We start from the raw sequence: 14230 nt of genomic DNA, 5'->3' as shown, positions 1-14230 counted from the left end.
AGCGCTTGAAAATGTGTCCTACGGACCGGTGGTGGGGGGGGGGGGGGGGGGGGGGGGGTAGTATTTTTTGTTTTGTTTTGTCATAAAGAAATACAATCATGTGTGCTTACGGACTGTATCCCTGCAGACTGTATTGATTTATATTGATATATAATGTATATATTGTGTTTTTTATGTTGATTTAATTTTAAAAAAAAAAAAAATATTTTTTTTAATTTTTTTTTTTTATTTCTTGTGCGGCCTGGTACCGTTATCGGTCCACGGACCGGTACCGGGCCGCGGCCCGGTGGTTGGGGACCACTGTCCTAGATCAGTGTTTTTCAACCTTTTTTGAGCCAAGGCACATTTTTTGCGTTGGAAAATTCCGAAGGCACACCACCAGCAGAAATCATTAAAAAACGAAACTCAGTTGACAGTAAAAAGTCGTTGTCGCAATTGTTGGCTATGACTTTAAACCATAACCAACCATGCATCACTATAGTTCTTGTCTCAAAGTTGGTGTACTGTCACCACCTGTCACATCATGTCGTGACTTATTTTGACTTTTTTGCTGTTTTCCTGTGTGTAGTGGTTTGGTTTTTGTCTTGCACTCCTATTTTAATGGCTTTTTCTCTTTTTTTGGTATTTTCCTGTAGCAGTTTCATGTCATTTCTACTTTGTTTTAGCATTTAAGAATATTTCAGTTGTTTTCATCCTTCTTTGTGGGGACATTGTTGATTGTCAAACCTAAACCCCCCCCTCCATATCCCACACCCCGGATTGTAAATAATGTAAATAATTCCATGTATATACTCTAATGATTATCTTGTGTGATGACTGTATTATGATGATAGTATATATCTGATAGTATATATCTGTATCATGAATCAATTTAAGTGGACCCCGACTTAAACAAGTTGAAAAACTTATCCGGGTGTTACCATTTAGTGGTCAATTGTACGGAATATGTACTTCACTGTGCAATCTACTAATAAAAGTTTCAATCAATCAATCAATCAATTCAATCAATCAGTCAATCAATGTTCGGATGTACATTGTGGACGCCATCTTTGCTCCACAGTAAGTCTTTGCTGTCGTCCAGCATTCTGTTTTTGTTTACTTTGTAGCCAGTTCAGTTTTAGTCTCGTTCTGCGTAGCCTTCCCTAAGCTTCAATGCCTTTTCTTAGGCGCACTAACCCTTTGTTTATGTTTGGTTTAAGCATTTGACACCTTTTTACCTGCACACTGCCTCCCGCTGTTTCCGACATCTACAAAGCAATTAGCTACCGGCTGCCACATACTGATATGGAAGAGTGATCAAATTACACGGTTATTACTCTGCCGAGCTCTAGAAAGCACCGACACTCAACAACAACACATCATTTGCAGACTATAATTACTGGTTTGCAAAAAATATTTTTAACCCAAATAGGTGAAATTAGATAATCTCCCACGGCACACCAGACTGTATCTCACGGCACACTAGTGTGCCGCGGCACAGTGGTTGAAAAACACTGTCCTAGATGACATAACCTGACGCGTCTATTAAGTAATTTCGGATGTCCGACACATAAGGGAGGGTTGGGGGTGTGGAAGCCTAGAGGGAGTGGGTGGGGTCACGTGGTTCCTGTGGTTCTGATAAGGGCCTGTGCACCACCTGCAGAGCACACACTCACTCACTCAGACCCATCTGGACTAATAGAAGGCTGGTGGGACAACAGGGGGAGGTTTCACACTCTCTCACTCTCCGTCCTGGCCCACCCACTTCCCCACTCTCTCTCTCGCTCTCTGGCTTGCATTCGGGTGCCTCCAGTGCGCACGGTAGAGTCCACGCACGCACGGGAGCATGGCAGCTACCCACGGCGAGTACAGAGGCTACCTGCGCAGCACCATGGACGTGGAGGCCGCCCAGCAACGCTTCCAGCCGGTGGCCAGCTCGGAGCCCTCGCACCGGCCGCTCCTGTTCGGCACCCTGGCGGTCATGGGATTGCTCCAGGTGGCCTCCAGTGTGGCTATCCTGTTGCACCTGACGGGCTACCTGCAGGAGGTAAGTCTGGATCTAAGTCTGGGAATGTTCACCCCTGTACAAGGCGGCGTTTGCGCAATTTTACAATGCCATAAAGAGGTGGTTCGGCTGCAAAGTTGGACAGGAGGCAGCATGCTTATGGGGAAGGCACTGGTTAGCAGCCAAGTGGTACGTAGTAGGTTGAGGTTAGAGAATGAACCCTGCAGGGGGGACCTTTCAGGCCCGACCTCTCATCTTTGCAGGAAGCCTCGCGAACGTGCAGATGTTTCCACTCTGCGGCCAGCGGGGCTTGTTTCTTTTATTTGTAATCGATACGCGGCCGATAAGCAGTGCAGTGTAAACACGGTGACACAACAAGTCTGCTCAAAGAGTTCAAGAAGACGTTCCAACTCGCAAAAGTCGACACGGCTCACTTGCTTTCTGTCAGGTCATTACAACAACCCCTCCTTTTCCCTCCCCGTAATATTTACATTGTGCCACCATTGGGGTTTGCGGAGACTTTGTGGTGGTTTCCGCGTCGGATGATGGGTCATGTTTCGACAGGCCGAAAGAGAGCAGACCACATTTGAGCTGTGTCAGGGTGCTCCGAGTTCACCTGGAAAGCATCTGGATGATATTTTTTTTCCCCCACTGGTTTCTAATTCCTGTCATGCGTGTTTACGGAATCAAATACTTTCACTCGTCTTACCCGTAAACACATCACGGAGTGTCCTAACAAATCCTCGCAAGTACTTGTCTGCGTACGGATGCCTTACAGACACGTAATAAAAGTGTTTGGCATGTTTGTGTTCTTGATGCATGGGATGGTACTGCTACATATTCTCAAAGTACAGTAATAGCTATTGAATAAGACAGTACAACCCTCATATTTCTGCAAGCATATCCTGCCATAGGACAATACCACAGAAAGTAGACTTGAGAGTAGTCAGTGTATAGCTTGCAGCGCATTGTGCAGCACACAACAATAATTGTCTAAATCAGGGTTGTTTTTGACCTCAGGGCCCAACTTTTCCACTATAAAGGGGCCTAGGACCCATCAAATATTAACACTGAATTAGCAATCCTAATTCCATTGATATTCAATAATTATATACTATATAATCTATTTACAGTTTAACAGGATAAACCTTGTCAAAATATATGAAGACATGTGTTAATCACAAAGAGTATTATCAAAGATTAAATCAGGCTGAGTCCCAAAAGAAGGGAATCATAAAACTAATGAAAAACAATAATAATAATTATATACCGTAATTTCCGGACTATAAATCGCACCGGACTATAAGCCGCACCAGCTAAATTTAGGGGAAAATACAGATTGCCCCATATATAAGCTGCACCCGACTATAAGCCGCAGGGTTTTGATGTGTAATTACCGTAGTATATCGGGGTTCCTGCTACCACGGAGGGGATTGTCGGGACAGAGATGACTGTTTGGGAACGCAAAGCGTCCCATTTATTAACAATAAATCTTTCAATCAAACTTTCACATCTTTGACATGGCGAACAGCATTCGTGCAGAGTACAAATAATACAACGGTGCAAAGTGCTCGCCTGTACGTTATCAAGATAACCAGCCTACCGGTATATGAAAAGTCAGTCTTTAATCATCGTGTCATCGTCTTCCTCCTGCGTACTAAAACCACCGAAATCCTCTTCGTCTGTGTCGGAGAAGAACAGGCCGTAAATAAGCCGCACCCTTGTATAAGCCGCAGGGACCAGAACGAGGGGAAAAAGTAGCTGCTTATAGTCCGGAAATTACGGTAATAGTATGTTTCCTAAATAAACTGTGAATAAAATTTAAGTGCAAATGAAAAAACCACTTTACTCATATTTTTTGCGCTTAAGAAACTTCTCTATGACTTTAGCTTCAGACTTCTTTCTGTTTGTTTGATATTGTCATTACTGCCACAAGTGGTAAAAAAAAATGGTATTACAAGTAAACACCAGTACGGACCACAGCCGAGAAACAAATATTTTTGGGCGCCCCTCTGGGGAGCGCTCGCGGCCCAACAATGGCCCTATATTAAAAACATTGGTCTAAATCGCTGTCAAACCAGGTAGAAAGATAATTGTACAGAATCTTGCCTATGGTCAAGCTCGTTGGTGCTGCATGAGTGGTGCTAGGGAGTCGCGGTTCACTGAGGGCAAAGACGAACTCTGACATGTACAGAAGCAGAAACTGTTTTACAACATATTAAGTAAGTCAAATACATTTTCCAAGATGATCAAGTGTCTTGCTAGGGAAGATGAAGGTGATAGTGTTTACGCACCTGGCTCCTCTGTACTCCGCCATGCGTTCATTTGTTTGTGTGTGTGTGTTTGAGGTATGTGGGTCATCGGGTATTGTTTTTAAGTCTGTAAAGCACTTAGTGTCACATTTATTTTATACATGAAAATAACATTTGATGGATTGATGTAGTGGCCACTTATGACCAAGAGGCAGAAAAGAAGAAAGGAAGGTGGAGGAGCTAAAGGTGTCCCCCAGCTCCATCAGTGCTGTTCTGTCCTGTAACAACCTGTGCAGCTCTGCACAATTCCATGCCCAAGAGGATTAAGGCGGTGCTAGATTACACCTAAATGTTCACACCAAAGACACTATTCGAACAATTGTGTTTACAGTAAATTGATACTGCTATACAAGCTGTCCACTGACTACTCTAAAGTATATCCATGTTTCATTGCTGTAGCATGGTCCCTCAGGGTTATACTCACTTCTGTGAGGTATTAACGCGGATGACAAGACTTGGAGGGTCACAGGTTCAAGACCTGCTACGAACTAAATTATGGAAGTCGGGACTGCTTATTAAGCAGACTTTGTTTTGTTAGAAAATAGTTGTATTGGTCGCGGGCCAGCAGGGGCAGAAAGAGCTGGACGCTGGAGTGGAGGAGTGGTTTTGGAATAGCAGTCAGAGTGAGACTGAGCTTTGGTCGATGAGCTGCTTTGGGAAGAAGCTGCTGACAGGCGGCGGGTGCATGGTTGCATGACTCAGGAGATGTGCGAGGAGTGCAGTCTGGCACCACACCATCGTGGGACTTCAACACCTGCACGACTTCCAGGCTGGAGCTTAGAGACGAGTACAGGAATGCCGCGCTGATCGTTTGGATCAAATGTGTGTTTCCCCTAAAGCCCTGTTGACATAGTCGTACAAGAAGAACCAAGCTCCAAATCATTCTGACTTGTGCCTGCTGCTCTGGAACGTGAAGTGACCTTAGGGAATTGAACTCTACTCCCACACAAACACACTGACTGTATTTCTTTTAGGTTCTAAGAAGTAATCCTCCTAAATGTCAGCACATTGTGCTTCTTAGAAATAGTGTGCTGACGATTATCTTATCTTAACGTATAGACCTCTCTGACCTTTAACCTCTCTTCCTGTCTCCAGGTAGATTTGACCACTGCTCCACATCGACCAATCGAGGTGAGTCCCACCCCTGGTTAACCCCTTCACACACACATACACACACACACACACACACACACAATCTCCCAATGACCCTTCAGAGCCTTTGTCATTGCGTAACACTTATTTGTAGGCCACATTGTCATGTCAATGGACATTTTGAATAATTATTAAAAAAACATATCTGTTGAAATGATTTGTAGGCCACAGCAAGAGGTGGCGCTATAACAATCTAGCGGGCATAAAGCTAGCCAATCTGAGGAATGAAAAAAAGCAATTTACGGATAACAAAAAAAAAAAAAAGAATGGAAATACAGGCGGACTAGTGAACACAAAGTTTAAACTTAATTGTTGAAGGCTTTTCACGGTATATAACTGCACACAAGAGTCTTTGTTTGCACACGAGGAAAATGCAAGTGCAGCATAAAGGGTGGCGTAGCGTGATGGCTACCGAATCCGGTCCTTTTTTGGCACTGACTGAATCCCACCGATTGTCATAAAATGTAACGGTGCCATGTTATGGGTCGCGCGTGGCCGTGGCGTCACAGCCCGTTGCCGCTGCTCTTTGCGCTTCAGCACTTGGCGATCACTCCAGCAGGACTGAGAGCGGACTCAGCCAAACTACCTATCGCTACCGTTGCAATTTTCAATGCCAACTAAGAAACTGACTCAAAAAACGCTCCACAGTAGGTAAAGTAAGGCTCCACTTTCCCAAAATTGCGCTAGCTTGATTTTTCATTGATATTGATTACATGTCTATATCGATATTGTTTTATCGCCCGGTCCTATCAGATACATACACAACCGTTCAAAAGTTTGGGGTCACATCGAAATGTCCTTATTTTTGAAGGAAAAGCACTGTACTTTTCAATGAAGATAACTTTAAACTAGTCTTAACTTTAAAGAAATACACTCTATACATTGCTAATGTGGTAAATGACTATTCTAGCTGCAAATGTCTGGTTTTTGGTGCAATATCTACATAGGTGTATAGAGGCCCATTTCCAGCAACTATCACTCCAGTGTTCTAATGGTACAATGTGTTTGCTCATTGGCTCAGAAGGCTAATTGATGATTAGAAAACCCTTGTGCAATCATGTTCACACATCTGAAAACAGTTTAGCTCGTTACAGAAGCTACAAAACTGACCTTCCTTTGAGCAGATTGAGTTTCTGGAGCATCATATTTGTGGGGTCAATTAAACGCTCAAAATGGCCAGAAAAAGAGAACTTTCATCTGAAACTCGACAGTCTATTCTTGTTCTTAGAAATGAAGGCTATTCCACAAAATTATTTGGGTGACCCCAAACTTTTGGGGTCTTTTGAACGGTAGTGTATGGGCAAAAAATATGTATCAGAATTGACTTGTCTTGAAAAAATATATCACTCTTGAATCAACACAGTAGTTAATACTATGATCAATGTTAATTAAAAACTAAATGTGGGATATAAAATATAATGGAAGTATAATTGTTTGTATATAGTATATTATTGGTGCAAAGGTTTATTAACACGTGTACAAGGAGTGCCTTTACTGTGTATATAATTGAACAGTATTTATGTTGTGTACATTGTGTATTTATAATATGTTGTGAAAAGGAAATGTCATATTTCTTTTGGGAGCTCATCTCGTACTTGACTTTGTCTATAGGGTTAGGCGCAAAAAGTGTTCAACTTCAGCCTAAACCCTTTCGGTCTGCAACATTTTTTTTTTAAATGTATGAATGTACACTACCGTTCAAAAGTTTGGGGTCACCCAAACAATTTTGTGGAATAGCCTTCATTTCTAAGAACAAGAATAGACTGTCGAGTTTCAGATGAAAGTTCTCTTTTTCTGGCCATTTTGAGCGTTTAATTGACCCCACAAATGTGATGCTCCAGAAACTCAATCTGCTCAAAGGAAGGTCAGTTTTGTAGCTTCTGTAACGAGCTAAACTGTTTTCAGATGTGTGAACATGATTGCACAAGGGTTTTCTAATCATCAATTAGCCTTCTGAGCCAATGAGCAAACACATTGTACCATTAGAACACTGGAGTGATAGTTGCTGGAAATGGGCCTCTATACACCTATGTAGATATTGCACCAAAAACCAGACATTTGCAGCTAGAATAGTCATTTACCACATTAGCAATGTATAGAGTGTATTTCTTTAAAGTTAAGACTAGTTTAAAGTTATCTTCATTGAAAAGTACAGTGCTTTTCCTTCAAAAATAAGGACATTTCAATGTGACCCCAAACTTTTGAACGGTAGTGTACAACTGTTTGTTTATGAATGTACATCTGTTAGTTTATGTAAAACTGTTTGTTTATTTTGTTGACCATTGACCGAAGAAATAATAAACTAAACTAAACTAAACGTGCAGGGTGAACATAAGTTGCTAATTTGTCAACTCTAAAAGCTCCCACTTAAAAATGGTTACAACAAGTCGAACATCACATTGTAAAACATTACTCAGCAAATTGGTGGTGTTGTTGCAAAGCCGCTGCTTTATAGACATGGATTCTACTTATCCCGGCCTTATTAAAGGAAACCCAGATCAACCTCTTTAGGACTATTTTCAAGCGTTCCTGGTATCTCCACTAAGTTGGCGTCATGACTGACGATTGCTAATGATGCGCTTGTTTTGTTAAAACCAAATTGGAGAACTTTATAGCAGGGGTAGATTTTCTTTCCCCTTGGATGGGTTTAGTGTAAAGGCTTGATGATAACACTGCACAAGCTGCCTGGGGCTAAGAACAACAACTTAACATTGTTATACACTCCAAAAGCGTTACTGCGGGGAATGTTATGTCTAAACACGTTCGATTGACTGCAACTCGAAGCCCAAACTCGGCAAGATGCATGCTAGAATGTCACTCAAAAAGAACAGGCTGAACACTCGGGAGGGGTTTGACAATACTCTCATTTCAATAAGTCAGTCAAAGTAAATAAGTACGAGAACAAGAAAATATTTCAACATTCAATTTCCAGCAGTGTAGGAGAGTGGTAGCCTCAGGAAAATTCCAAGGGCACCTGACTGGAAGGTTTTTGGTTATTTTTTTAGCACTCATGTTTTTTAGGAAAACCAATACAATATCATCGGTACTATTTGACAGGATAAGGATACTTTTTGAAAATGTGTCTGGGTCACAAAACCATGCAGGTGTACTTTGAAGTCTATTACAACTTTTCATGCATGGCCAACGCGTGAGCTTTTTACTGAATAACTTATTTCCACAAACAAAAACAAAAAAATTATTTAAAAAAATTAAGTAAATATGATTCCATCTGTCTATTTTGAGGACCTTCGCATCTCTGATGTTGTAGCTGTCAAGTGTATCATCGATTCGGCTGTATTGTTTTATATTTGTAGTGGCAGCTTGCTGCTCGAGGAAGCAATCCAGGGTCTTGGCGTCCATGATTGTCATGCTTGGACTTACCCGCGGTACGGTGGTTGAACCCAGATGAAGGGGAGTAGCTAGTGTGGAAAACGCTGAGGCTCGCTCTCTTTGCTAGCTGTCAGTTAGTTGTGTACGCACAGCACTTAATGTGCAGTTCCAATTCCTCACACATGGCCAGGCGGATATGCTTCTGACTATTTAGGAAACAACATCTGACTGCATTTGCCCGCGAAACAGCTTTTCTCTAAACACCGACCCTCTCTGGCTAATACAGGCCTTTGTCCTTTTTGCTAAAGCATTCCACAATGCATTAAAGGCCTACTGAAAGCCACTACTACCGACCACGCAGTCTGATAGTTTATATATCAATGATGAAATCTTAACATTGCAACACATGCCAATACGGCCGGGTTAACTTATAAAGTGCAATTTTAAATTTCCCGCGAAACTTTCGGTTGAAAACGTCTATGTATGATGACGTATGCGTGTGACGTCAATCGTTAAAACGGAAGTATTCGGACACATTGTATCCAATACAAAAAGCTCGGTTTTCATCGCAAAATTCCACAGTATTCTGGACATCTGTGTTGGTGAATCTTTTGCAATTTGTTTAATGAACAATGAAGACTGCAAAGAAGAAAGCTGTAGGTGGGATCGGTGTATTAGCGGCTGGCTGCAGCAACACAAGCAGGAGGACTTTGACTTGGATAGCAGACCCGCTATCCGACGCTAGCCGCCGACCGCATTGATGATCGGGTGAAGTCCTTCGTCGCTCCGTCGATCGCTGGAACGCAGGTGAGCACGGGTGTTGATGAGCAGATGAGGGCTGGCTGGCGTAGGTGGATAGCTAATGTTTTTAGCATAGCTCTGTGAGGTCCCGTTGCTAAGTTAGCTTCAATGGCGTCGTTAGCAACAGCATTTTTAAGCTTCGCCAGGCTGGAAAGCATTAACCGTGTATTTACAGGTCCATGGTTTAATAGTATTGTTGATTTTCTGTCTATCCTTCCAGTCAGGGATTTATTTATTTTGTTTCTATCTGCAGTTAAGCCCGATGCTATCACGTTAGCTCCGTAGCTAAAGTGCTTCGCCGATGTATTGTCGTGGAGATAAAAGTCACTCTAAATGTCCATTTCGCGTTCTCGACTCTCATTTTCAAGAGGATATAGTATCCGAGGTGGTTTAAAATACAAATCCGTGATCCACAATAGAAAAAGGAGAGAGTGTGGAATCCAATGAGCCAGCTTGTACCTAAGTTACGGTCAGAGCGAAAAAAGATGAGTCCTGCACTGCACTCTAGTCCTTCACTCTCATGTTCCTCATCCACGAATCTTTCATCCTGGCTCAAATTAATGGGGTAATCGTCGCTTTCTCGGTCCGAATCGCTCTCGCTACTGGTGTAAACAATGGGGAAATGTGAAGAGCCCTTCAACCTGCGACGTCACGCTACTTCCGGTACAGGCAAGGCTTTTTTTTATCAGCGACCAAAAGTTGCGAACTTTATCGTCGATGTTCTCTACTAAATCCTTGCAGCAAAAATATGGCAATATCGCGAAATGATCAAGTATGACACATAGAATGGATCTGCTATCCCCGTTTGAATAAAAAAATGTCATTTCAGTAGGCCTTTAAGAGAGTAATTGTTCAGGATAGCGCTATTCTATGCACACGTGACATTTACGAAGTGTTCAGTGGAAAATAACATTGCACCGGCTTTGGTACGATGGAGAAATACTCTGAGTCACTAGATAAGAAGTCCTTTACTCTTTACAAGGAGAAAACTGCCGTAATTGGATGTGAGGATCCTTGCCAGATCGATAAGTCTTGAGTGCAATAGAGATCACAACATCTTCCCCGATGTTTCATATCCGGACTTGATGAATTTCGTAACTTTTCAACCCAGAATGGGAACTTTGAAGAACTATCAAATTTATAAGAGTCTAGAAATAGAAAGCTATGATTGGTTTGTTTGTGGATGGTTTGTGATGTTTGTGTCTCTGTATAAACCCAGTGGACATCGTGTTGTCAAGGCTAGAGTCATGCATCGTGGGGCTGTTATTTATCTTAGAATAATTTCTACTTACAAAATGTTGTTGATTTATAACTTACCTGAAATTAAATGATCCGAACAAACACCAAGTTGTCCATTGCACGTCACATCGGATCGGTTGACTGCAGCAATCTCGCCTTCGCCGTTCATTCCTCTGTTCAGCCGCTATCTTCCTGTCCAGGAATAACCTGCGATAAAAGTAAGTTTTATCTCTCCCACCTCGATTGTGGCATTATCAGTATCACTTGATGAATGTTAATGATTTAACAACAATTTACAAACAAAGTCTTGCAAAATGCATTGTGGGAAATGTAGATAAGCCCAAAGCCCTTTTATTAATAAGGAGTAGGAGTAATAAGTAATGAATGAATTAAATATCCATTGTGGGCAGCACGGTGGTACAGCGGTTAGTGCGTGTGCCTCACAATACGAAGGTCCTGGGCTCGGGATCTTTCTGTGTGAGGAGTTTGCATGTTCTCCCCGTGACTGCGTGGGTTCCCTCCGGGTACTCCGGCTTCCTCCCACCTCCAAAGACATGCACCTGGGGATAGGTTGATTGGCAACACTAAATTGGCCCTAGTGTGTGAATGCGAGTGTGAATGTTGTCTGTCTATCTGTGTTGGCCCTGCGATGAGGTGGCGACTTGTCCAGGGTGTACCGCGCCTTCCGCCCGAATGCAGCTGAGATAAGCTCCAGCACCCCCCGCGACCCCGACAGGGACAAGCGGTAGAAAATGGATGGATGGGCTGAATAAAACTATATCCTAAATGCTGGGTTGCAATCACATAACCCAGAGGCACTTCCGGGTTCCAAGCGATAGTCTAGAGGAGGGGTCCCAAAACTACGGTAAATCCAGGTTTAAAAAAAAATATATATATATATATATATATATTTATTTTTTCAAATCTGTCCTTTCTAATACATTTTTGACCGCTTGTTACTCTCGGTGTCTCTTAGCCGCTCAGGCAAATCCTATTGTCCAAAAATAAATTTTCCCATCGATAACGTGACATCGCGCTCGCCCGGCCAAATTTTTTTAACCCAATGCCCCCGAGTCAAAAAGTTTGGGGACCCCTGGCCTAGAGCCCCATTAGGCTACTGTTTATTTACCTGCATCAGTGCAAATCTGGGTGTATTTTGACAGTTTTAGAGACAAATATACAAGCGTTCAGGAAAAAATATTTAAAATGGGATGGAATGGATATATATATATACACTCTTAAGAAAAATATTTTTTGAAAGATTTAAGCCATTCATCATCACCGAGACATTCCTGCTCGCTTCGACCTCACTCCCTTCGACACTTACAAGGATTTAAAGAAGAAAAGACTGGAAGCACATCATGTCTTTACATCTGGAGGAGTCCAAAAATTAAGCATTCATTTGTGAAAGACGATGTTGGACTTACTCGTGCATCGTCAAGTAACGTACATTGACATAATGCTAATGATAAAAAGGATAAGTTGGTTTGCAGTTGATTTTTTTTATTAATACAATGATTTTTTTTTATTTTTTGCTACAAATATTAATCTCATCGACAATTCATGTCTGCAGTTGTTTTTAATGGTGTGAAGTTCATATTTTGTTTCATTTTTTAGCTATAGATGTCCCTGTTCAGTAATGTTTACTAGTCATATCAAGATTCCGTATATGCTGTTGAGGCTGTGAGAGATTTATTCATCTAGTTCAGGGGTCGGCAACCTTTACCACTCAAAGAGCCATTTTGGCAAGTTTCACACATTAAAGAAAGTAATGGGAGCCACAAAAATGTTTTTAAAATTTAAAATGAAAAACACCGCATACAAAGCTTACATGCTTTGTGCTATGTTAACCAGGGGTCTCAGACACACGCACCGGTACGCACTTTAATGTGGGAATTTGATGTTAGTGCAGCCCGCGAGTTTTGGATGAATGTCGCTTGCGTCACACTTGCCAACCCTCTCATTTTTCCCGGGAGACTCCCGAATATCAGAGTGTGATGATACTGCATTTGGCGCCCTCTACAGTCTGCCCAATCAGTGTACCTGCTCGGCCACAAGTGGAACGCAGCTTTAGCTTGCTCACGTAAGAGACAGCAAGGCTACTAACTCAGCAGCCACACATCTTACACTGACGGTACCAATACCCAGAATCCCATGCAGCCCTAACTCTTCCGCTCAACCAACCACGAAGAGGGGGGGGGGGGTTGATGTGTGGGGGGATTTGGTGGTAGCGGGGTGTATAATGTAGACCGGAAGAGTTAGGACTGCATGGGATTCTGGGTAATGGTTGTGTTGTGTTTATGTTGTGTTACAGTGGGATGTTCTCCAGAAATGTGTTTTTCATTCTTTTTTGGTGTGGGTTCACAGTGTGGCGCATATTTGTAACGTAACAATGTTGAAGTTGTTTGATACGGCTACCGTCAGTGTAAACTGTGTGGCTGATGAGTAAGTATGCTTTGCTGTCTCCTGTGTGTGCAAGTAATAACAACATGCAACATGTAGCTGGCCTGGCACACTGTAAGTAAATGCTATAGAGGACAATTACTGTAGTGCAATTAGGGCACGCCCTTTATATAGTAATTAGAGTGTTAATAGGATTATTTTTCCCTGGGAGTATTCTATGAGAGACACTGACATCCATAAGTCTCCTGGGAAAATCGAGGGGGTCGGCATGCATGTAGCTGAGCCGCATCAGAGTGGTCAAGGAGCCGCATGCGGCTCCGGAGCCGCGGGTTGCCGACCCCTGATCTAGTTCATTAATACTACTTTTAAGGATATTTTCTTGATGCTAACAAATAGCACCAAAGACGACATAATGTGGTCATCCATGTTGAATAAAGCACTTGGCATTTTCTGCACAACAACTAAGATTTTTTAGTTTCTGTTTGGACCAACAATTACAATATTTATCCCTCGGACTTAACATGACGTCATTTTTTATGCACCACCAGGTCTTCATATTTATAGTTAGGCATAGCAACCACAAAAGAACACAAACTAATACGATCTATTGTCCTTTCTTCACGTTTAGTTCCGCTCTCAAACACTACTAATATAGTAGAGAAACACGGAAAGTTTCTCAAAGAAATCAAATGTTTAAACAAACATTTTACAAAGTGATCACTGCAGACACGAGAGTGTATTCCACAAGATGATGAAAGGGATATTTTAAGAGTCATTTCCTTCCACACACTTTCGTTTTTTCCCCTGACTTTATTATCTTCATGAACCACTTCTTTCGGGACTCTGAAAGCTCTTTCCTATCTTTCTATTTGAACGACTAGAACACCCAAGAAAAATACAAAATGTTATGCTCAATCTCTACACTCAATCTCACTTGTTTAAATGATACGCTCAAGCTCATAGACATCTTATAAGTAGACGCAGCATCGACCGCTACTGCCTACTGGCG

The 14230-nt window shown here is 42.1% G+C and overlaps 1 protein-coding gene and 1 long non-coding RNA gene across 2 annotated transcripts in view; one reads left to right on the top strand and one right to left on the bottom strand.

The window, feature by feature from the left end:
* Window positions 1-14230, bottom strand: part of LOC133659032 (uncharacterized) — an 89732-nt gene that overhangs the window by 73391 nt on the left and 2111 nt on the right. Inside the window, exon 2 of the long non-coding RNA XR_009827586.1 lies at window positions 10897-11025. This is a non-coding gene — a long non-coding RNA (uncharacterized LOC133659032). The remainder of the gene's footprint in view (window positions 1-10896; window positions 11026-14230) is intronic.
* The window catches only part of tnfsf11 (TNF superfamily member 11), a 35719-nt gene continuing 23153 nt past the window's right edge, over window positions 1665-14230 (top strand). Inside the window, 2 exon segments of the mRNA XM_062061656.1 lie at window positions 1665-2026; window positions 5392-5427. Coding sequence (XP_061917640.1) covers window positions 1826-2026; window positions 5392-5427 — 237 coding nt within the window. The 5' untranslated portion in view covers window positions 1665-1825.

The sequence above is a fragment of the Entelurus aequoreus genome, linkage group LG10 (genome assembly GCF_033978785.1).
Source record: "Entelurus aequoreus isolate RoL-2023_Sb linkage group LG10, RoL_Eaeq_v1.1, whole genome shotgun sequence".
Lineage (NCBI taxonomy): Eukaryota > Metazoa > Chordata > Actinopteri > Syngnathiformes > Syngnathidae > Entelurus > Entelurus aequoreus.
This window is presented reverse-complemented; position numbering and strand designations above follow the sequence as displayed.